Below are 24,317 nucleotides of genomic sequence, written 5' to 3'. Positions count from 1 at the left end.
TCAGACTGTTGCAACTGCGCATGCTGAAGCAGTGGAACGGCGATCATTCGGATCTGTCTCAACAGATTTCTCTGGACAACCGATCGAGAGAATTGCTCTCTTGGTGTTTTTGTCTGGATCACTTGTCCCGAGGGACGTCCGTCTTAAGACCATCCTGGGTGATTGTGACTACGGTTGTGAGTCTGTCAGGATGGGGAGCTGTTTGGGGTGCCAGGAAGGAACGGGGCCTATGGACTCAGGAGGAAATCTTCCTCCCGATCTCATTTTGGCTATTCGGGTAATATACAATGCTCTGAAGGCTTGGCCTCTGCTGGGTTTGTCCCAGTTTATCAGATTCCAATCAGACAATATAACCTTAGTGGCTTACATCATCCATTAGGGGGGGGAACGAGAAGCTCCCTAGTTATGAGGGAAGTATCTTGGATTCTGGAGTGGGTGGAGACCTACATTTGTTCGCTGTCATCGATCCACATTCCGGGTATGGACAACTGGGATGCAGATTTCCTCAGCAGACAATCCTTTCATCCCAGGGGAATGGTCTCTCCATCCCGAGTGTTGGCGGAGATTTGCAAGAGGAAGATCTTATGACCTCTCAATACCAGGCTACCCAGATATGAGTAGAGGTACAGTGATCCTCAGGCGGAGCTAACAGATGCATTAGCGGTGCCTTGGAGGTTCAATCTAATTTATCTTTTCCGGCAGTTCCCAATACTTCCTAGTGAAGTGGCTCATATCAAGCAGGCGTCAGTGATACTGATTGCTCCATCTTGGCCGCGAAGGATATGGTTTGCGGATCTAGTGGGGATGTCATCATCTCCTCCGTGGAAGTTACCTTGTCGCAGGGATCTGCTAACCAAGGTCTCTTTGTTCATCAATGTCTAGATTCTCTGAGGCTGACTGCATGGAGATTGAACGCTTAGTCCTAGCCAAGAGAGTTATTTTTACTCTCATTTAAGCTTGTAAGCTGGTTCCTTGTCACATCTATCATAAGGTGTGGAGGACCTACTTATTCTGTTCTCCAGGATGAACTGGAGAAGGGCTTTTCTGCAAGTCCCCTGAAGGGACAGATTTCGGCCCTGTCTGTGTTACTGCAGAAGAGGTTTGCTGAGCTTCCAGATGTGCAGTTATTTGTTAAGGCTCTACTAGGATCAGGCCTGTGTTTAGATCTAATGCTCCTCCTTGGAGTTTAAATCTTGTTGTTAAAGTTTTGCAACGGGCTCCGTTGGAGCCTATGCATGAAGTAAACCTTAATTTGTTGTCTTGGAAGGTTCCTTTTCTACTGGCTATTGCTTCTGCGTGCAGAGTGCCTTGCAATAGGTCCCTCATCTGGCTTTCTATGCTGATAAGGCTGTTCTACAAACCAAGTTAGATATTCTTCCTAAGGTTGTGTCAATTTGCAACATCAATCAGGAGATTGTGGTTCCTTTCTTATGTCCTAATCCTTTTTCGTTGAAGGAACGTTTATAACGTAATTCTGGATGTAATTTGTGCCTTGAAGTTCTATCTTCAGGTCACGAAGGAATTTAGACAAACTTCTTTCTCTGTTTGTTCTACTTTCCGGGAAGCATAGGGGTCAAAGGGCCTCTTCAACTTCCTTATCATTTTGGCTGTGGAGTGTAATCCGTTTAGCATAGAGCCAGCGGGACATAAGCCTCCTCTGAGGATTACGGCTCATTCTACGAAAACAGGGGTTTCCTCTTGGGCCTTCAAAAATGAGGCCTCTATGGATCAGATCTGTAAGGTGGCTACCTGGCCCTCCTTACATACTTTTTTCCAAATCTTGCAAATTTAATGTTTTTGCTTCTGCTGAAGCAGCCTTCTGGAGAAAGGGTTTTGCAGGCCGTGGTGTCCTTAGGTTAGGGTCCGCCTCTCTTTTTTCTAGAGCTTGGGTATATGTTTCCCACAAGTAAGGAATGCAGCTCTTCCCATATTAAGAAGGAAAACATAAATTATGTTTACCAGGTATTTTACTTTCCTTCTGTATGGGAAGAGTCTACAGCTCCCGCCCGTGTTCTCTGATTGGGGGCCCTAAATTTAATTTGATTCTTCTGGCACCTTTTTTACCCTGATATTTCTCCTACAGTTCCTTGTTCCCTCAGGAGAATGTTTGGGGTTATGAGGAAGTGGGGGAGGTATTTAAGCCTTTGGCTGGGGTGTCTTTGCCTCCTCCTGGTGGCCAGGTTCAGTTTTTTTTCCACACGTAAGGAATGCAGCTGTGGACTCTTCCCATACAGAAGGAAAGGAAATTACCTGGTAAGCATAATTTATGTTTTTCACTAAAGCTTTTATTCATTTCACTTTGTTATCAATCTATAGTCATAATTATAGAAATATTAGAAAACTATATTTAGAATTAAGGTGTTATTTTATAAATCATGTTTTTTATAGTTGTCCAGACATAGTTTTCCTCATAAGTCATTGTTTGGAGGAGGAGCCTGAAAACTTTTGTGACATTGCATTTTACTCCACGTGTTGCATTGACTATATTAATAAATGTATTGTTATAGATAGTGTTTTATCTCTCTGTCTTTTTTGTTCTAGTTTTCCATCCAGTTACATATGAAGGAGAAATTGACTTCAATAGGTAATTTCTTTACTAACTTTTTTCTTCTTCTTAATAAGAAATCAGGGGAAAGTGTTGCATTATATGATACATTTAGGGCCAGATTACAAGTGGAGCACTATTTAATACTCCCTCTCGAGAGTTAACTGTGCTATAAGTAAGCATTTTGCGCTTATCGGGTTGCGCTCGTATTAGTTAGTTAGTTGAAAGTAAATGGTATTCGCTCTTGTGCTTACCCGATGAGGGCAAAAAGCTGAACTTAGAATATTGCGTGTGCATTCAGGTATTCCTGGAGCAAAAAAGCTGGAAAAAAAAAACCTACTCATACCCGATCACATATTCTCATGTGCGCTAACCCAACATGAAAATATAAATATTTCACAAAGAAGAATATGTTCTATTTATTCATAATAAATATATATATATTTACATTTACATACAGTGGATATAAAAAGTCTACACACCCTTGTTAAAATGTCAGGTTTCTGTGATGTAAAAAAATTGAGACAAAGATAAATCATTTCAGAACTTTTTCCACCTTTAAAGGGACACTGAACCCAAATTTTTTTCTTTTGTGATTCAGATAGAGAGCATGACATTTTAAGCAACTTTCTAATTTACTCCTATTATCAAATGTTCTTCATTCTCTTGGTATCTTTATTTGAAATGCAAAAATGTAAGTTTAGATGCCGGCCCATTTTTGGTGAACAACCTGGGTTGTTTTTACTGATTGGTGGATAAATTCATCCACCAATAAAAAGTGCTGTTCAGAGTTCTGAACCAAAAAAGAAGCTTAGATGCCTTCCTTTTCAAATAAAGATAGCAAGAGAACAAAGAAAAAAATGATAATAGGAGTAAATTAGAAAGTTGCTTAAAATTGCATGCTCTATCTGAATCGTGAAAGAAAAAAATTGGGTTCAGTGTCCCTTTAATGTGACCTATAAACTGTACAACTCAATTGAAAAACAAACTGAAATCTTTTAGGTAAAGGGAAATAAAAATAAAAAAATAAAATAATATGGTTGCATAAGTGTGAACACCCTTTTATAACTGGGGATGTAGCTGTTAAATAGGAGTCAGTACACATATGTCATCATTTAAAGTGCCTCTGATTAACCCCAAATAAAGTTCAGCTGTTCTAGTAGGTCTTTCCTGACATTTTGTTAGTCGCATCCTACAGCAAAAGCCATGGTCCGCAGAGAGCTTCTAAAGCATCAGAGGGATCTCATTGTTAAAAGGTATCAGTCAGGAGAAGGGTACAAAAGAATTTCCAAGGCATTAGATATACCATGGAACACAGTGAAGACAGTCATCATCAAGTGAAGAAAATATGGTGCAACAGTGACATTACCAAGAACTGGATGTCCCTCCAAAATTGTTGAAAGGACTAGAAGAAAACTGGTCTAGGAGGCTGCCAAGAGTCCTACAGCAACATTAAAGGAGCTGCAGGAATATCTGGCAAGTACTGGCTGTGTGGTACATGTGACAACAATTGCCCGTATTCTTTATTTGTCTGGGCTATGGGGTAGAGTGGCAAGACGGAAGCCTTTTCTTACAAAAAATAACATCCAAGCCCGGCTAAATTTTGCAAAAACACATCTGAAGCTTCCTAAAAGCATGTTTCAAAAGGTGTTCTGGTCTGATGAAACCAAAGTTAAACTTTTTGGCCATAATTCCAAAAGATATGTTTGGCGCAAAAACAACACTGCATATCACCAAAAGAACACCATACCCACAGTGAAGCATGGTGGTGTCAGCATCATGCTTTGGGGCTGTTTTTCTTCAGCTGGAACTGAAGCCTTAGTCAAGGTAGAGGGAATAATGAACAGTTCCAAATACCAGACAATATTGACACAAAACCTTCAGGCTTCTGCTAGAAAGCTGAACATGAAGAGGAACTTCATCTTTCAGCATGACAACAACCCCAAAGCATACATCTAAATCAACAAAGGAATGGCTTCACCAGAAGAAGATTAAAGTTTTGGGATGGCCCAGCCAGAGCCCAGACCTGAATCCAATTCAAAATCTGTGGGGTGATCTGAAGATGGCTGTGCACAGGAGATGCCCTCGCATTCTGACAGATTTAGAGTGTTTTTGCAAAGAAGAGTGGGCAAATCTTGCCAAGTCAAAATGTGCCATGCTGATAGACTCGTACCCAAAAAGACTGAATGCTGTAATAAAATCAAAAGGTGCTTCAATAAAGTATTAGTTTAAGGGTGTTCACACTTATGCAACCATATTATTTTTAGTTTTTTAGTTTTATTTTCCTTTACCTAAAAGATTTCAGTTTGTTTTTCAATTGAGTTGTAAAGTTTACAGGTCACATTAAAGGTGGAAAAAGTTCTGAAATGATTTATCTTTGTCTTGTTTTTTTACATCACAGAAACCTGACATTTTAAAAGGGGTGTGTAGACTTTTTATATCCACTGTGTGTGTGTGTGTATATGTGTGTGTGTGTATGTATATATATATATATATATATGTATATATATATATATATATATATATATATATATATATATATATATATATATATATATACATACATACATACATACATACATACATACATACACACACACACACACACACACACACACACACACACACACACACACACACACACACACACACACACACACACATATATATATATAATGTGTGTATACCTATATATCTTATGGTTTTTTAGTACAAAATATACAGTGCCCTCCACTAATATTGGCACCCTTGGTAAATATGAGCAAAGAAGGCTGTGAATAATTATTTATTGTTTAACCTTTTGATCTTTTGTTCAAAAAATACATAACAATACTCTGCTCTCATAGATATCGAACAATTGCAAACTCAACACGGGTTTATATAAAAAAAATTATTTGTTAACTATGTGTGTGCCACAATTATTGGCACCCCTATGAATTCATATGAGAAATACTTAGAACATATTCTGATATGTGCAGAACATTGGAATGTCAAATATTTACAGTAAATACACAGTCAAACATTTATTAAATATGAATATTGCATAAATATGCTTTTCCGTGTTTTAATTTACTTAACTGTAAAGGTCTCCAGCACTCTTATATTTATGTCTATATATGTACATATGTATTACTGTGTTTATGTGTATATATTTCACACACACACACACATATATATATATATATATATATATATATATATATATATATATATATATATATATATATATATACACACATATGTACACACACATATGTACAGACACATATATATAATATATTTCTAAGAGATAGGCACTCCGTAATCCAAATACCACAACTGCCAAGGTGCAACTTCAGAAGATATCCTCACAATTCACAGAGAAAAGGCACTCACTGAAACTTGCATAAAATATAACTTTTAATACCACCAGTTAAAAGTTAAACACCATAACGTTTCAAGACCATTCCGGTCCCTTTCTCAAATGCACAGCATATAGGTATTCCAAAAGGAAACAATATGACATACCCATCCCTCAATACCTTTATATACCTCTCTGTAACCCACATTATGGCGCCATAGATCCTTCTAGGCATACATACTATGTCCCTCATTAGTGACGTCATCAAAGCACGACTGGCGAGGATGCGTCAGCCACAGGGGTGTGTTGCAAGATGACAGCTCGATATCCCATTCCATCTCAACTAACCGACTAATCTCCGCTCTCTGAAACAACATCCAGATGCCTTTTGATAGGCCACCATATGTACTGTGTTTATATTTATATATATATATATATAAGTATCTATGTCACCGGATAGTGTTTCACGGATTAATGTAGCAGTCCCCTTATTATATGCAATATGTTCATCCTTCATTATTAAGTTTCCAGAGTAGAACGGTCCAAAGTCCAACATGGTATTTAACCCTTTTGGGGCTAGATTATCTAGGGTATATATCCACCTTGCTTCCAGACATAGAAGTCTATTTGCCCTATTCCATCCCCTTGTAAATAGGGTATGTGGTCTATTACCATTGTCCTCAGACTGGACACACTGTGTTTGCAATGGCCAAAGTGGCGTGCCACCGGTTGCTCAGAGTCGCCACTTTTATTTGCTTCCCTGATAGCAAACCGCTGGTTAGCCATGCTTTCCCTAAACGTGGTAAGTTTTCCCAACATAGAACAGGGACAAATCGAAATGTAGATGACAAAGTCACAATCAAAAGTAACCCGTGATACACTATCCTGTGGTATAGATAATTACAGGTGCCAAAAAGGATTCTACCTCATCCCTTGAGACTTATGAAGTCATATAATTTTTCATAATTTCACATCTGGATGTTGTTTCAGAGAGCGGTAAATAGCCGGTTTGTTGATATGGGATTGGATATCGAGGTGTCATCTCGCAACACGCCCCTGTGGCTGACGCATCTTTGTGAGTCATGCTTTGATGACGTCACTAATGAGGGACATAGTATGCACGCCGAGAAGGATCTATGGCGCCATAATGTGGGTTATCATATACATCGAGGTATATAAGGTATTGAGAGATGGGTATGTCATATTGTTTTCTTTTGGATATGCTGTGCATTTGAGAAAGGGACCGGAATGGTCTCGAAACTATGCATGTTCCAGTGAGTGCCTTTTCTCTGTGAATTGTATGTGTGTATATGTGTGCATATATAATGTGTGTGTGTGTGTGTGTGTGTGCATATATGTGTGTGTGTGTATATATATATATATATGTGTATGTATATGTATATGTGTGTGTATATATATATATATATATATATATATATATATATATATATATATATATATATATATATATATATATATATATATATATATATATATACAGTACTCTTAGAAGCCTTTTTTTTTCTAACACCTGAAACATGATATCTTAGATTCCTTATATTAGATAGTGTTATATAAGATAGTGTTATTATGAGTGTAACTTTTTGTACCACTTTTTTATTTCGCAAAACGGTGAACCAGAGATCCCTGAGGACGCAGAAATCATTCTAGCGTAAATCTCGATTGCGCTTAAATGATCGCATTTACTTTCAACTCGTAATACCAGCGATAAACCCGACAAGTGTAAACACGCTTTATAAACCCCTTATCCCTCACGCACAAACATTAGCGATCCACTTGTAATCTGGTCCTTAATTTATTAAGTGTTTATTATGCAAGTTTGCTAATAAAAAGTAGTAATTATTTGGCATATCACAACCTATTACTTCAGAGTACATATTTCTCCTGTTAAGTGTAGTCAGTCCACGGGTCATCCATTACTTATGGGATTATATCTCCTCCCTAACAGGAAGTGCAAGAGGATCACCCAAGCAGAGCTGCTATATAGCTCCTCCCCTCTACGTCATACCCAGTCATTCTCTTGCACCTAACTAATAGATAGGACGTGTGAGAGGACTGTGGTTGTTAAACTTAGTTTTTATTTCTTCAATCAAAAGTTTGTTATTTTAAACAGCACCGGAGTGTGTTGTTTTTTCTCAGGCAGCATTAGAAGAAGAATCTACCTGAGTTTGTGTATGATCTTAGCGGTCGTAACTAAGATCCACTTGCTGTTCTCGGCCATTCTGAGGAGTGAGGTAACTTCAGAACAGGGGACAGCAGGCAGGGTTCACCTGCAAGGAGGTATGTTGCAGTATATTATTTTCTAAGGAATGGAATTGACTGAGAAAATACTGCTAATACCGATGTAATGTAAGTGCAGCCTTAAATGCAGTAGTAGTGACTGGTATCAGGCTGATATGTATGTATGTTTATACTGAGGTATTTCTGGGGAATGGAACTTCACTAAGAAAATACTGTATACATTTAAGTTATATTTGAGCCTCCACTGCAGTGAAAGCGACTAGCAGCAGGCTTATTAATAACATTTCATAATTTTATTTTTAAAACGTTTACTGGCATGTTAATCGTTTTTTTCTGAGGTACTTGGTGATGAAACTTTATGGGCATGATTTTTACCACATGGCTGTCGTTTTGTTTCTGAATAAAATCAGTTTACTGAGCTTCCCCACTGTTGTATTATGAGTGGGAGGGGCCTATTTTAGCGCTTTATTGCGCAGTAAAAATTCAGTCACAGTCTTCCTATTTCTTCCTCCATGATCCAGGACGTCTCTACAGAGCCCAGGGGTCTCCAAAACTAGTTTTGAGGGAGGTAATCACTCACAGCAGACCTGTGACAGTGTGTTTTGACTGTGATAAAAACGTTTATATTAAATTGTTATCCGTTTTTGGGTACTAAGGGGTTAATCATCCATTTGCTGGTGGGTGCAATCCTTTGCTAACTTAATGCATTTACTGTGAAAATTTGGTTGCTATAACTAATTTGGTTCATTGTGCTTCTTAAAGGCACAGTAACGTTTTTTATATTGCTTGTAAATTTATTTGAAAAGTATTTTCCAAGCTTGCTAGTCTCATTGCTAGTTTGTTTAAACATGTCTGACACAGATGAATCTCTTTGTTCAATATGTTTAAAGGCCAATGTGGAGCCCAATAGAAATTTGTGTACTAATTGCATTGATGCTACTTTAAATAAAAGCCAATCTGTACATGTAAAGAAAATTTCACCAGACAACGAGGGGGAAGTTATGCCGACTAACTCTCCTCACGTGTCAGTACCTTCGCCTCCCGCTCAGGAGGTGCGTGATATTGTGGCGCCAAGTACATCAGGGCGGCCCTTACAAATCACTTTGCAAGACATGGCTAATGTTATGACTGAAGTACTATCTAAATTGCCAGAATTTAGGGGTAAACGCGATCACTCTTGGGTAAGAACAGAGTGCGCTGATAATAAGAGCCATGTCTGATACTGCGTCACAATTTGCAGAACATGAGGACGGAGAGCTTCATTCTGTGGGTGACGGATCTGATCCAAGTAAACTGGACTCAGACATTTCAAATTTTAAATTTAAGCTTGAGAACCTCCGTGTATTACTAGGGGAGGTATTAGCGGCTCTGAATGATTGTAACACGGTTGCAATTCCAGAGAAATTATGTAGGCTGGATAGATACTATGCGGTACCGGTGTGTACTGACGTTTTTCCTATACCTAAGAGGCTTTCAGAGATTATTAGCAAGGAGTGGGATAGGCCCGGTGTGCCCTTTTCCCCCCCTCCTATATTTAGAAAAATGTTTCCAATAGACGCCACCACACGGGACTTATGGCAGACGGTCCCTAAGGTGGAGGGAGCAGTTTCTACTCTGGCTAAGCGCACCACTATCCCGGTGGAGGATAGCTGTGCTTTTTCAGATCCAATGGATAAAAAGTTAGAGGGTTACCTTAAGAAAATGTTTGTTCAACAAGGTTTTATATTACAACCCCTTGCATGCATTGCGCCTGTCACGGCTGCGGCGGCAATCTGGTTTGAGTCTCTGGAAGAGACCATTAGCTCAGCTCCATTGGATGAGATTATAGACAAGCTTAAAGTCCTTAAGCTAGCTAATTCATTTATTTATGATGCCGTAGTACACTTAACTAAGCTTACGGCTAAGAACTCCGGATTCGCCATTCAAGCGCGTAGAGCGCTGTGGCTTAAATCCTGGTCAGCCGATGTGACTTCTAAATCTAAATTGCTTAACATACCTTTCAAAGGGCAGACATTATTCGGCCCGGTTTGAAAGAAATTATCGCTGACATTACTGGAGGTAAGGGCCATGCCCTGCCTCAAGACAGGGCCAAACCAAGGGCTAAACAGTCTAATTTTCGTGCCTTTCGTAACTTCAAGGCAGGAGCAGCATCAACTTCCTCCGCTCCAAGACAGGAAGGAACTGTTGCTCGCTACAGACAGGGCTGGAAACCTAACCAGTCCTGGAACAAGGGCAAGCAGGCCAGAAAGCCTGCTGCTGCCCCTAAGACAGCATGAAGTGAGGGCCCCCGATCCGGAAACGGATCTAGTGGGGGGCAGACTTTCTCTCTTCGCCCAGGCTTGGGCAAGAGATGTCCAGGATCCCTGGGCGTTAGAGATCATATCTCAGGGATATCTTCTGGACTTCAAAGCTTCTCCTCCAAAAGGGAGATTTCATATTTCAAGGTTGTCAGCAAACCAGATAAAGAAAGAGGCGTTTCTACGCTGTGTTCAAGACCTTTTACTAATGGGAGTGATCCACCCAGTTCCGCGGTCGGAACACGGACAAGGGTTTTACTCAAATCTGTTTGTGGTTCCCAAAAAAGAGGGAACCTTCAGACCAATCTTGGACGTAAAGATCCTAAACAAATTCCTAAGAGTTCCATCGTTCAAAATGGAAACTATTCGAACCATCTTACCTATGATCCAAAAGGGTCAGTACATGACCACAGTGGATTTAAAGGATGCCTACCTTCACATACCAATTCACAAGGATCATTACCGGTATCTAAGGTTTGCCTTCCTAAACAGGCATTACCAGTTTGTAGCTCTTCCCTTCGGGTTAGCTACAGCTCCAAGAATCTTTACAAAGGTTCTGGGCTCTCTTCTGGCGGTACTAAGACCGCGAGGAATAGCGGTAGCTCCGTACCTAGACGACATTCTGATACAAGCGTCAAGTTTCCAAACTGCCAAGTCTCATACAGAGTTAGTTCTGGCATTTCTAAGGTCGCATGGGTGGAAGGTGAACGTAGAAAAGAGTTCTCTATTGCCACTCACAAGAGTTCCCTTCTTGGGGACTCTTATAGATTCTGTAGAAATGAAAATTTACCTGACAGAGGACAGGTTATCAAAACTTCTAAATGCTTGCCGTGTCCTTCATTCCATTCAACACCCGTCAGTGGCTCAATGCATGGAGGTAATCGGCTTAATGGTAGCGGCAATGGACATAGTACCTTTTGCACGCCTGCATCTCAGACCGCTGCAATTGTGCATGCTAAGTCAGTGGAATGGGGATTACTCAGATTTGTCCCCTATGCTAAATCTGGATCAAGAGACCAGAGATTCTCTTCTATGGTGGCTTTCTCGGCCACATCTGTCCAGGGGGATGCCCTTCAGCAGGCCAGATTGGACGATTGTAACAACAGACGCCAGCCTGCTAGGTTGGGGCGCTGTCTGGAATTCCCTAAAGGCTCAGGGATCATGGACTCAGGAGGAGAGACTCCTTCCAATAAACATTCTGGAATTAAGAGCAGTTTTCAATGCCCTTCTGGCTTGGCCTCAGTTAGCAACTCTGAGGTTCATCAGGTTTCAGTCGGACAACATCACGACTGTGGCTTACATCAACCATCAGGGAGGGACAAGGAGTTCCCTAGCGATGATGGAAGTCTCAAAGATAATTCGCTGGGCAGAGTCTCACTCTTGCCACCTGTCAGCGATCCACATCCCAGGCGTGGAGAACTGGGAGGTGGATTTCCTAAGTCGCCAGACTTTTCATCCGGGGGAGTGGGAACTTCATCCGGAGGTGTTTGCCCAACTGCTTCAGCATTGGGGCAAACCAGATCTGGATCTCATGGCGTCTCGCCAGAACGCCAAGCTTCCTTGTTACGGATCCAGGTCCAGGGACCCGGGAGCGGTACTGATAGATGCTCTGACAGCACCTTGGGTTTTCAACATGGCTTATGTGTTTCCACCCTTCCCGATGCTTCCTCGATTGATTGCCAGGATCAAACAGGAGAGAGCATCGATAATTCTAATAGCGCCTGCGTGGCCACGCAGGACCTGGTATGCAGATCTAGTGGACATGTCGTCCTGTCCACCTTGGTCTCTGCCTCTGAGACAGGACCTTCTGATTCAGGGTCCTTTCAAACATCCAAATCTAATTTCTCTGAGGCTGACTGCATGGAGATTGAACGCTTGATTCTATCAAAGCGGGGATTCTCTGAGTCAGTGATTGATACCTTAATACAGGCTAGGAAACCTGTTACCAGGAAAATTTACCATAAAATATGGCGTAAATACTTACATTGGTGCGAATCCAAGAGTTACTCATGGAGTAAGGTTAGGATTCCTAGGATATTGTCTTTTCTACAAGAAGGTTTAGAAAAGGGTTTATCTGCTAGTTCGTTAAAGGGACAGATCTCAGCTCTGTCTATCCTTTTGCACAAACGTCTGTCAGAAGTTCCAGACGTTCAGGCTTTTTGTCAGGCTTTGGCTAGGATTAAGCCTGTGTTTAAGACTGTTGCTCCGCCGTGGAGCTTAAACTTAGTTCTTAACGTTTTGCAAGGTGTTCCGTTTGAACCCCTTCATTCCATTGGTATCAAGCTGTTATCTTGGAAAGTTCTGTTTTTAATGGCTATTTCCTCGGCTCGAAGAGTCTCTGAGTTATCGGCCTTACATTGTGATTCTCCTTATCTGATTTTTCATTCAGACAAGGTAGTTCTGCGTACTAAACCTGGGTTCTTACCTAAGGTAGTCACTAACAGGAATATCAATCAAGAGATTGTTGTTCCATCATTGTGCCCTAACCCTTCTTCAAAGAAGGAACGACTTCTGCACAATCTAGACGTCGTCCGTGCCCTGAAATTTTATTTGCAGGCAACTAAGGATTTTCTTCAAACTTCTTCCCTGTTTGTCGTTTATTCTGGACAAAGGAGAGGCCAAAAAGCTTCGGCTACCTCTCTCTCTTTTTGGCTTTGTAGCATAATACGTTTAGCATATGAGACTGCTGGACAGCAGCCTCCTGAAAGGATTACAGCTCATTCTACTAGAGCTGTGGCTTCCACTTGGGCCTTTAAGAATGAGGCCTCTGTTGAACAGATTTGCAAGGCTGCAACTTGGTCTTCACTTCATACTTTTTCAAAATTTTACAAATTTGACACTTTTGCTTCTTTGGAGGCTGTTTTTGGGAGAAAGGTTCTACAGGCAGTGGTTCCTTCCGTGTAAAGATCCTGCCTTTCCCTCCCGTCATCCGTGTACTTTTAGCTTTGGTATTGGTATCCCATAAGTAATGGATGACCCGTGGACTGACTACACTTAACAGGAGAAAACATAATTTATGCTTACCTGATAAATTCCTTTCTCCTGTAGTGTAGTCAGTCCACGGCCCGCCCTGTTGTTTACGGCAGGTCTAAAAAAATTTATCTTAAACTCCAGTCACCACTGCACCCTATAGTTTCTCCTTTCTCGTTTGGTTTCGGTCGAATGACTGGGTATGACGTAGAGGGGAGGAGCTATATAGCAGCTCTGCTTGGGTGATCCTCTTGCACTTCCTGTTAGGGAGGAGATATAATCCCATAAGTAATGGATGACCCGTGGACTGACTACACTACAGGAGAAAGGAATTTATCAGGTAAGCATAAATTATGTTTTTTATAAAATTAAGATAAACTATTGAATTTGCATATGTATGAAAAATACCTTCCTTATGACGTCAGTTTAGTTTTGAAAATAAATATATCTGTTGCGTAAGCCTTGTTCTTTTTCTCTTGTTAAGTGTAGTCAGTCCACGGGTCATCCATTACTTATGGGATTATATCTCTTCCCCAACAGGAAGTTGCAAGAGGATCACCCAAGCAGAGCTGCTATATAGCTCCTCCCCTCACATGTCATATCCAGTCATTCTCTTGCAACCTAACTAAAGATAGGTCGTTGTGAGAGGTCTGAGAGGTCAAATGTTTGTTATTTTAAATGGCACCGGAGTGTGCCGTTTGTTTCTCAGGCAGCATTAGAAGAAGAATCTTCCTGCGTTTTCTATGATCTTAGCAGACGTAACTAAGATCCACTGGCTGTTCTCGCACATTCTGAGGAGTGAGGTAACTTCAGAAAAGGGGAATAGCATGCAGGGCCCCCCTGCAAACGAGGTATGTGCAGTAAATTATTTTTCTAAGCAATGGAATTGACTGAGAAAATACTGCTGATACCAATGTAATGTAAGTTCAGCCTTAAATGCAGTGGTAGCGACTGGTATTAGGCTGATGAGTGTGTGTACACTGAAGTATTTTTCTAGGGAATGGAATTTGACTCAGAAAATACTGTTAATACTGAAGTAATGTATGAGCCTTAACTGCAGTAACAGCGACTGGTAGCAGGCTTATTAATAACACTTCATAACTTTTAGAATTGTATGTTCAAAACGTTTACTGGCATGTTAATCGTTTTTTGTGAGGTACTTGGTGATAAAACTTATTGGGGCATGATTTTTACCACATGGCTAACTTTTGTTTCTGCATAGAAACAGTTAACTGAGCTTCCCCACTGTTGTAATATGAGTGGGAGGGGACTATTTTAGCGCTTTTTTGCGCAGTAAAAATTCAGTCACAATCTTCCTACTTCATGATCCAGGACGTCTCTAGAGAGCTCAGGGGTATTCAAAATTCATTTTGAGGGAGGTAATCAGTCACAGCAGACCTGTGACAGTGTGTTTGACTGTGATAAAAGCGTTAATTATTAAATTGTTATCCGTTTTTGGGTATTAAGGGGTTAATCATCCATTTGCTGGTGGGTGCAATCCTTTGCTAACTTAATACATTTACTGTGAAAATTTGGTTTCTATAACTAATTTGGTTCATTGTTATTTCAACTGTGACAGCTTTTTGTGCTTCTTAAAGGCACAGTAGCGTTTTTTATATTGCTTGTAAATTTATTTGAAAAGTATTTTCCAAGCTTGCTAGTCTCATTGCTAGTCTGTTTAAACATGTCTGACACAGATGAATCTGTTTGTTCACTATGTATGAAGGCCAATGTGGAGCCCCATAGAAATTTGTGTACTAAATGCATTGATTTAACTTTAAATAAAAGTCAGTCTTTACATGTAAAGAAATTATCACCAGACAACGAGGGGGAAGTTATGCCGACTAACTCTCCTCACGTGTCAGTACCCTCGCCTCCCGCTCAGGAGGTGCGTGATTTTGTGGCGCCAAGCTACTGTTATGACAGAAGTATTATCCAAATTGCCAGAATTAAGAGGCAAGCGTGATAGCTCTGGGTTAAGGACAGAGCGCGCTGATGATGTGAGAGCCTTGTCCGATACTGCGTCACAATTTGCAGAACATGAAGACTGAGAGCTTCATTCTATGGGTGACGGATCTGATCCAGGGAGACTGGATTCAGAGATTTCTAATTTTAAATTTAAGCTTGAAAACCTCCGCATATTGCTAGGGGAGGTATTAGCGGCTCTGAATGATTGTAACACGGTTGCAATTCCAGAAAAATTATGTAGGTTGGATAGATACTATGCGGTACCAGTGTGTACTGACGTGTTTCCTATACCTAAAAGGCTTACAGAGATTATTAACAAGGAGTGGGATAGACCCGGTGTGCCTTTTTCCCCTCCTCCCATATTTAGGAAAATGTTTCCTATAGACGCCACCACACGAGACTTATGGCAGACGGTCCCTAAGGTGGAGGGAGCAGTTTCTACTTTAGCTAAGCGTACCACTATCCCGGTGGAGGATAGTTGTGCCTTTTCAGATCCAATGGATAAAAAATTAGAAGGTTACCTTAAGAAGATGTTTGTTCAACAAGGTTTTATCTTACAGCCCCTTGCATGCATTGCGCCTTTCACTGCTGCGGCGGCATTCTGGTTTGAGTCTCTGGAAGAGGCCATTCGCACAGCTCCATTGGATGAAATTATGAACAAGCTTAAAGCACTTAAGCTAGCTAACGCATTTGTTTCTGATGCCGTCGTACATTTAACCAAACTTACGGCTAAGAACTCCGGATTCGCCATCCAAGCGCGCAGAGCTCTATGGCTTAAATCCTGGTCAGCTGACGTGACTTCTAAATCTAAATTGCTTAATATTCCTTTCAAAGGGCAGACCTTATTTGGGCCCGGCTTGAAAGAAATTATCGCTGACATTACGGGAGGTAAGGGCCATACTCTGCCTCAGGACAGGGCCAAATCAAAGGCCAAACAGTCTAATTTTCGTGCCTTTCGTAACCTCAAGGCAGGAGCAGCATCAACTTCCTCCGCTCCAAAACAGGAAGGAGCTGTTGCTCGTTACAGACAGGGCTGGAAAACTAACCAGTCCTGGAACAAGGGCAAGCAGGCCAGAAAACCTGCTGCTGCCCCTAAGACAGCATGAAGAGAGGGCCCCCTATCCGGAAACAGATCTAGTGGGGGGCAGACTTTCTCTCTTCGCCCAGGCTTGGGCAAGAGATGTCCAGGATCCCTGGGCATTGGAGATCATATCTCAGGGATATCTTCTGGACTTCAAAGCTTCTCCTCCACAAGGGAGATTTTATCTTTCAAGGTTATCAGCAAACCAAATAAAGAAAGAGGCGTTTCTACGCTGTGTACAAGACCTCTTACTAATGGGGGTGATCCACCCAGTTCCGCGGACGGAACACGGGCAAGGATTCTATTCAAATCTGTTTGTGGTTCCCAAGAAAGAGGGAACCTTCAGACCAATCTTGGACTTAAAAATCCTAAACAAATTCCTAAGAGTTCCATCATTCAAAATGGAAACTATTCGAACCATCCTACCCATGATCCAAGAGGGTCAGTACATGACCACAGTGGACTTAAAGGATGCCTACCTTCACATACCGATTCACAAGGATCATTATCGGTACCTAAGATTTGCCTTCCTAGACAGGCATTACCAGTTTGTAGCTCTTCCCTTCGGGTTAGCTACGGTCCAAGAATCTTTACAAAGGTTCTGGGTTCACTTCTGGCGGTACTAAGACCGCGAGGCATAGCGGTGGCTCCGTACCTAGACGACATTCTGATACAAGCGTCAAGTTTTCAAACTGCCAAGTCTCATACAGAGATAGTTCTGGCATTTCTGAGGTCGCATGGGTGGAAGGTGAACGTGGAAAAGAGTTCTCTATTACCACTCACAAGGGTTCCCTTCCTAGGAACTCTTATAGATTCTGTAGAGATGAAAATTTACCTGACGGAGGCCAGGTTATCAAAACTTCTAAATGCTTGCCGTGCCCTTCATTTCATTCCACACTCGTCAGTAGCTCAGTGCATGGAAGTAATCGGCTTAATGGTAGCGGCAATGGACATAGTACCATTTGCGCGCCTGCATCTCAGACCGCTGCAATTGTGCATGCTAAGTCAGTGGAATGGGGATTACTCCGATTTGTCTACTAAATCTGGATCAAGAGACCAGAGATTCTCTTCTATGGTGGCTTTCTCGGCCCCACCTGTCCAAGGGGATGACCTTTCGCAGGCCAGATTGGACGATTGTAACAACAGACGCCAGCCTTCTAGGTTGGGGCGCAGTCTGGAATTCCCTGAAGGCTCAGGGATCATGTACTCAGGAGGAGAAACTCCTCCCAATAAATATTCTGGAGTTAAGAGCTATATTCAATTCTCTTCTAGCTTGGCCTCAGTTAGCAACTCTGAGGTTCATCAGATTTCAGTCGGACAACATCACGACTGTGGCTTACATCAACCATCAAGGGGGAACCAGGAGTTCCCTAGCGATGTTGGAAGTCTCAAAGATAATTCGCTGGGCAGAGTCAGCGATCTACATCCCATGCGTGGAGAACTGGGAGGCGGATTTTCTAAGTCGCCAGACTTTTCATCCGGGGGAGTGGGAACTTCATCCGGAGGTCTTCGCCCAACTGATTCATCGTTGGGGCAAACCAGATCTGGATCTCATGTCGTCTCGCCAGAACGCCAAGCTTCCTTGTTACGGATACAGGTCCAGGGACCCGGGAGCGGTGCTGATAGATGTTCTGACAGCCCCTTGGGTCTTCAACATGGCTTATGTGTTTCCACCATTTCCGATGCTTCCTCGACTGATTGCCAAGATCAAACAGGAGAGAGCATCAGTGATTCTGATAGCGCCTGCGTGGCCACGCAGGACCTGGTATGCAGACCTAGTGGACATGTCGTCCTGTCCACCATGGTCTCTGCCTCTTGAGGCAGGACCTTCTAATTCAGGGTCCTTTCAACCATCCAAATCTAATTTCTCTGAGGCTGACTGCCTGGAGATTGAACGCTTGATTCTATCAAAGCGTGGCTTCTCGGAGTCGGTTATTGATACCTTAATACAGGCTAGGAAACCTGTTACCAGAAGAATTTACCATAAGATATGGTGTAAATATTTATATTGGTGCGAATCCAAGAGTTACTCATGGAGTAAGGTTAGGATTCCTAGGATATTGTCTTTTCTACAAGAGGGTTTAGAAAAGGGCTTATCCGCTAGTTCGTTAAAGGGACAGATTTCTGCTCTGTCTATTCTTCTACACAAGCGTCTGGCAGAAGTTCCAGACGTTCAGGCTTTTTGTCAGGCTTTGGCTAGGATTAAGCCTGTGTTTAAGACTGTTGCTCCGCCGTGGAGCTTAAACTTAGTTCTTAACGTTCTGCAAGGCGTTCCATTTGAACCCCTTCATTCCATTGATATCAAGCTGTTATCTTGGAAAGTTCTGTTTTTGATGGCTATTTCCTCGGCTCGAAGAGTCTGAGTTATCTGCCTTACATTGTGATTTTTCATTCAGACAAGGTAGTTCTGCGTACTAAACCTGGGTTCTTACCTAAGGTAGTTTCTAACAGGAATATCAATCAAGAGATTGTTGTTCCATCATTGTGTCCTAACCCTTCTTCAAAGAAGGAACGACTTTTGCATAATCTGGACGTCGTCCGTGCCCTGAAGTTCTATTTGCAGGCAACTAAAGATTTTCGTCAAACTTCTTCCCTGTTTGTCGTTTACTCTGGACAGAGGAGAGGTCAAAAGGCTTCGGCTACCTCTCTCTCCTTTTGGCTTCGTAGCATAATACGTTTAGCCTATGAGACTGCTGGACAGCAGCCTCCTGAAAGAATTACAGCTCATTCTACTAGAGCTGTGGCTTCCACCTGGGCCTTTAAAAATGAGGCCTCTGTTGAACAGATTTGCAAGGCTGCAACTTGGTCTTCACTTCACACTTTTTAAAAATTTTACAAATTTGACACTTTTGCTTCTTCGGAGGCTATTTTTGGGAGAAAGGTACTTCAGGCAGTGGTTCCCTCCGTTTAAAGTTCCTGCCTTGTCCCTCCCTTCATCCGTGTACTTTAGCTTTGGTATTGGTATCCCATAAGTAATGGATGACCCGTGGACTGACTACACTTAACAAGAGAAAACATAATTTATGCTTACCTGATAAATTCCTTTCTCCTGTAGTGTAGTCAGTCCACGGGCCGCCCTGTCTTTTAAGGCAGATCTAAATTTTAATTAAACTCCAGTCACCACTGCACCCTATGGTTTCTCCTTTCTCGTCTTGTTTCGGTCGAATGACTGGATATGACATGTGAGGGGAGGAGCTATATAGCAGCTCTGCTTGGGTGATCCTCTTGCAACTTCCTGTTGGGGAAGAGATATAATCCCATAAGTAATGGATGACCCGTGGACTGACTACACTACAAGAGAAATAAATTTATCAGGTAAGCATAAATTATGTTTTTCAGAATATACTGTAAATATATATATTTCTATTATTAATATTTTTAAAATTTGTTCACTGGGTCTGGGAGTTTAAAAAAAAAAGTCTGCTAAAAGGTTGGTCTCTAACACTTTTAGAGCTTGACCACCCATGAATATAAAGTATGGCACCCTTGTGTTTTGCGTTCTTTTAGTGTCCCTGTCATCTATCATACAAAATAGCCTGCTAGTCTATTTGTCAAATGAATAAAGCTTGAAGAATCAAAACTGCTGAACAGGACTCAAGTTACAGGATTCTGTGATGCTACTAACTGGTCATGTTCAGCAGTAATTGGCTTTTGATTTACTTTATCATAGCTTAAAGGGACAGGAAACCCCACATTTTTCATCATTCGGGTAGAACATACAATTTTGGTCAACTTTGTACTTCTATTATCAAATTTGTTTCATTGTCTTGTTATCCTTTGCTGAAGGAACATTGGAAGCTAGCTGAACACATCTAGTTAGCCAATAAGAAGAGACAAATATGTGCAGGCACCAATCAGCAGTTAGCTCCCACCTGTGTAGGATATGTGCGTATTCTTTTTCAATAAGGGATACTAAGAGAAATAAGCACATATGAAAATAGAAGTGAATTTAAAGGGACATGAAACCCAATTTTTTTCTTTCATGATTTAGAAAGAGCATGTCATTTTAAACAACTTTCTAATTTACTTCTATTATCTAATTTGCTTCATTCTCTTGATATCACTTGCCAAAAAGCATATCTAGATATGCTCAGTAGCTGCTGATTGGTTGCTGCACATAGAGGCCTTGTGTGATTGGCTCACACGTGTGCATTGCTATTTCTTCAACAAAGGATATCTAAAGAATTAAGCAAATTAGATAATAGAAGTAAATTGGAAAGTTGTTTAAAATTGCATGCCCTATCTGAGTCATGAAAGTTTAATTTTGACTAGATTGTCCCTTTAAAAGTGTCTTAAAATGACACTCTGTTTGAATTATGCCAGTTTAATTTTGAGTGTCCCATCCCTTTTAAGGATATTTTATTTGCTGACAAATGCAGCATTTTAAAATCTATTTTCTTGTGTTTTAAGTTCTCTCAAGCAGCTCCTGTTATGCTTTTAAAAAACTTTAACTAAATAGTGTAATAAATAAGGATTCAAAAAAAAAAAGGCTACAAAATGTTCAACTCTTCTTTTTTTTTTTTTTTTTTTTTTCCTTTCTTTTATCTTGGAAGTGTATTTGGTTATGTATGTAATCTGATTATTTTTTTAAGCATTGAAGACCCTGATCACAAAATTGCAATGCTAACACAGATCTTGGAATTTGGTCAGACACCAAAGCAGCTTTTTACTAAACCTCACCCGAAAAGAATTATCCCAAAGTGTAAAAGTGTCTCGCGCTCATCCAGTCAGAATATGTCCACGGGTGAATCAATAGGTAAAGGCAACTTTTTCTTTTCTTTTTTTTTTCTTCTCTTTTTGTTTATTATTATTATTATTATTTATTGTTTGTTTGTAGGTTTCTCACAGACAGAATAAGGTCAGCTATCAATATACATTTCCATACCCTAGTATCACTGACCAATAAAAAAATTTGTCCTTTAACCCCTTCACTGCTCAGCCTTTTTCACACTCGTGCTAAGACTGCTGCTTAAATGTAAACACTATTGTTAGTCATATTTCAGTGAGTAACCCACACAAAATATATATTGGGTTTTTTTCAGCAAGCCAAGCTGATTCAGAATATACCATTTGTTATAATTATGTCATTGCATTTGAGAAGGCTGCAACAAAACTATTTAAGAAAAGAAAAAAAAGGCCCCTACTCCACTGAGCCTAAAAGCTTGTCCCAACACAGCAGTTGCTACTTCTTGGGCTTCCAAATACGGTATTTTAGCATCTGCTAATGTTTGAGGGGAAAAAAGCTCCCCATTCTGTAATACCTGTTTTCAGGATGAATAATAAAGTGTGTGTGTGTATTTTTATACCAAACAATACTCTACTGCTTGGTAAATCTACTAGGGTGAACCAGGATAAGTGGAAATTAAATCATAGTTGCTGAAAAATGTATTTCTTGGTTAAAGGGACAGTCTGCACCAGAATATTTATTGTTTTAAAAGATAGATAATCCCTTTATTACCCATTCTCTAGTTTTGCATAACCAACAAAGTTATATTAATACACTTTTTATTTCTGTGATTATCTTATATCTAAGCCTCTGCAGACTGCCCCCTTATTTCAGTTCTTTTGACAGACTTACATTTTAACCAATCAGTGCTGGCTCCTAGGAACTCCACGTGTGTGAACACAGTGTTATCTATATGAAACACATGAACTAATACCCTCTAGTGGTGAAAAACTGTCAAAATGCCCTGAGCTAAGAGGTTGCCTTCAAGTGCTTAGAAATTAGCATATGAACCTTCTAGATTTAGCTTTCAACTAAGAATACCAAGGTGATAGAAGTAAATTGGAAAATTGTTTTAAATTACATGCCCTATCTGAATAATGAAAGTTTGTTTAGGACTAGACTGTCCCTTTAAGTTCCATAAATATAACTCATCAAGATTCCGTACCCTTTATTACTGCCCCATGAATATAATGCTGCATGACTGGAAGAGCAGTAGTTTTTTACCCAGTCACTGGACCGTCTATACTTTTAGGCGGTAACTTTTTTAGGAAGTTTTTATTAAATTTAATTTTTGCAAAATTGTAGTAGTAGGATCCACTCTTCGTCTGATGTCTAATGCGGCTCCTTCTATCCCTTACAGTAGCTACTGATTAAATCATTAACCACAATACTTGAGTTCATATTTTAGAATTTTTTGCTACACAAGGTGTAGAAATCATTGGATCAGTAAATAATGATGACATTTTCACTGAATAGGTGCTTACTCTGCACACACAAGCACACGCTCACAATAATTGTTAAAATATATACGTTAAAATCTGCATTTCAGTTGACAAAATTTAAATTGGATATATTCAATCGATAAAGTATAAGACAAGTGTTATTTCATTGCATTTATAGAAGTGTGTTTTTTCCCATGTAAAAATATATAACAAAAGAGGGTACTTGAAATAACAAAAACTGAAACTCCATTTCAATCAATGCATGTCATAATTGTGAAAAATGATTTCATCTTTAATGTGCAAATTACCACTGGCCCTTAAATGGTTAAGGAATTGAGCTAATATATATATGTATATAAGTATGATTCATTTCTTGGTTTTTTTAAGTAAAAAAAAAAAAAAAAAAGTACTGTATTGTGTATAAAAAAAAAAAGTTAACATTAAATATATTACATAATGGAAAATCAAATTAAATATTTTTTTCCTTCTTAATATGAGGAGAGTCCACGGCATCATTCCTTACTGTTGGAAAATACTGAACCTGGCCACCAGGAGGAGGCAAAAACACCCCAGCCAAAGGCTTAAATACTCCCCCCCTCATATCCCAGTCATTCTTTGCCTTTCGTCACAGGAAGTTGGCAGAGAAGTGTCAGAAGATTCGGAGTAGTTCCTTATGAAGGGTATCTACCCTTCGAAATGGGACTGGAGTTTTAAGTAGTCTTGTCAGCCTCTCAGTGAGAGCATTGACGAATGTTAGTCTGGAGATGCAGGGAGAGTCTTTCTGTGAACGCATCCAGACTCGTATTAACAGCTCCTAAGCAATCAGTGTTGATGAGTTTCACTGCCTGCTTCCATCACTCAAGTCCATGTCAGGAGCGATGCTACAAGACTGTCAAACATGAGAGGCTGTGTTTCTGTTCCACAGCATAGATTCCAGTAAGATCGTTTATTTTTTTTTATTTTTTTTTTTATTTTCAAAAGCTTTATTGAAATTATATGAGGTGTTACAGCAGAACGTAAGAGAACTTAAGATACTACAAAATAAATGCACAAATGTAATACATTATAGTGCTGAAGCCATACATCAGTTATAGATTAAGTAAAACTTATACAGTTTACAGCTGCATGAATCAGTAGTAATTAAAGTATAAAATCTGGATTCTATAGTTCTGCTAAAAGGATATACACAAGTCTGGCCATGCAAGCGGGATCTATTATATATATATATATTTTTTTTTTTTTTTTTTTTTAAAAATCGGAAAGACAAGAAGCAAAGCCAAAATCATTTATCATTGAACCTCAATTTCGCCCCTGCTATCTAAATGAGCCTCTCACGGACTCTATGCAAGTAAAGGTATCATGGGGTTTATATGTGGTTAGAACATAAAACGAACAAAGACAAAAAGGATGTGAGAAAAAACAAATTAAGGAGATATAAGTGGAAACCAAATATTGCAAAACATGTATATTAGGGACCCAAACCGAGCCAAAAAAAAATAAAAAAATTTTTTGTGAACTTAACATCTCGCATTTCTGCTGGTTTTATCTCGGGGGAGCACCTTCACTTTCTTTATTTTAATTCATTAAATGTATATACAAGTAAGAGAGGAGGAAAATTAAATCTTAGAGTTTGTCTGCAAAGGTGCTTTTGGTAGGCTATTGTTGGCTTGCTATCTACCTTAGACA

General features: G+C 40.2%; 1 protein-coding gene across 1 annotated transcript in view; it reads left to right on the top strand.

Moving 5' to 3' along the window:
- NSMAF (neutral sphingomyelinase activation associated factor) overlaps positions 1-24,317 on the top strand; it is a 258,392-nt gene that overhangs the window by 116,140 nt on the left and 117,935 nt on the right. The window contains exons 19-20 of the mRNA XM_053715888.1: positions 2,542-2,584; positions 21,056-21,219. Coding sequence (XP_053571863.1) covers positions 2,542-2,584; positions 21,056-21,219 — 207 coding nt within the window. The remainder of the gene's footprint in view (positions 1-2,541; positions 2,585-21,055; positions 21,220-24,317) is intronic.

Source organism: Bombina bombina, chromosome 5 (assembly GCF_027579735.1).
Source record: "Bombina bombina isolate aBomBom1 chromosome 5, aBomBom1.pri, whole genome shotgun sequence".
Classification (NCBI taxonomy): Eukaryota; Metazoa; Chordata; class Amphibia; order Anura; family Bombinatoridae; genus Bombina; species Bombina bombina.
Note: the sequence above shows the minus strand (reverse complement) of the source record. Positions and strands in the feature narration are given on the sequence as shown.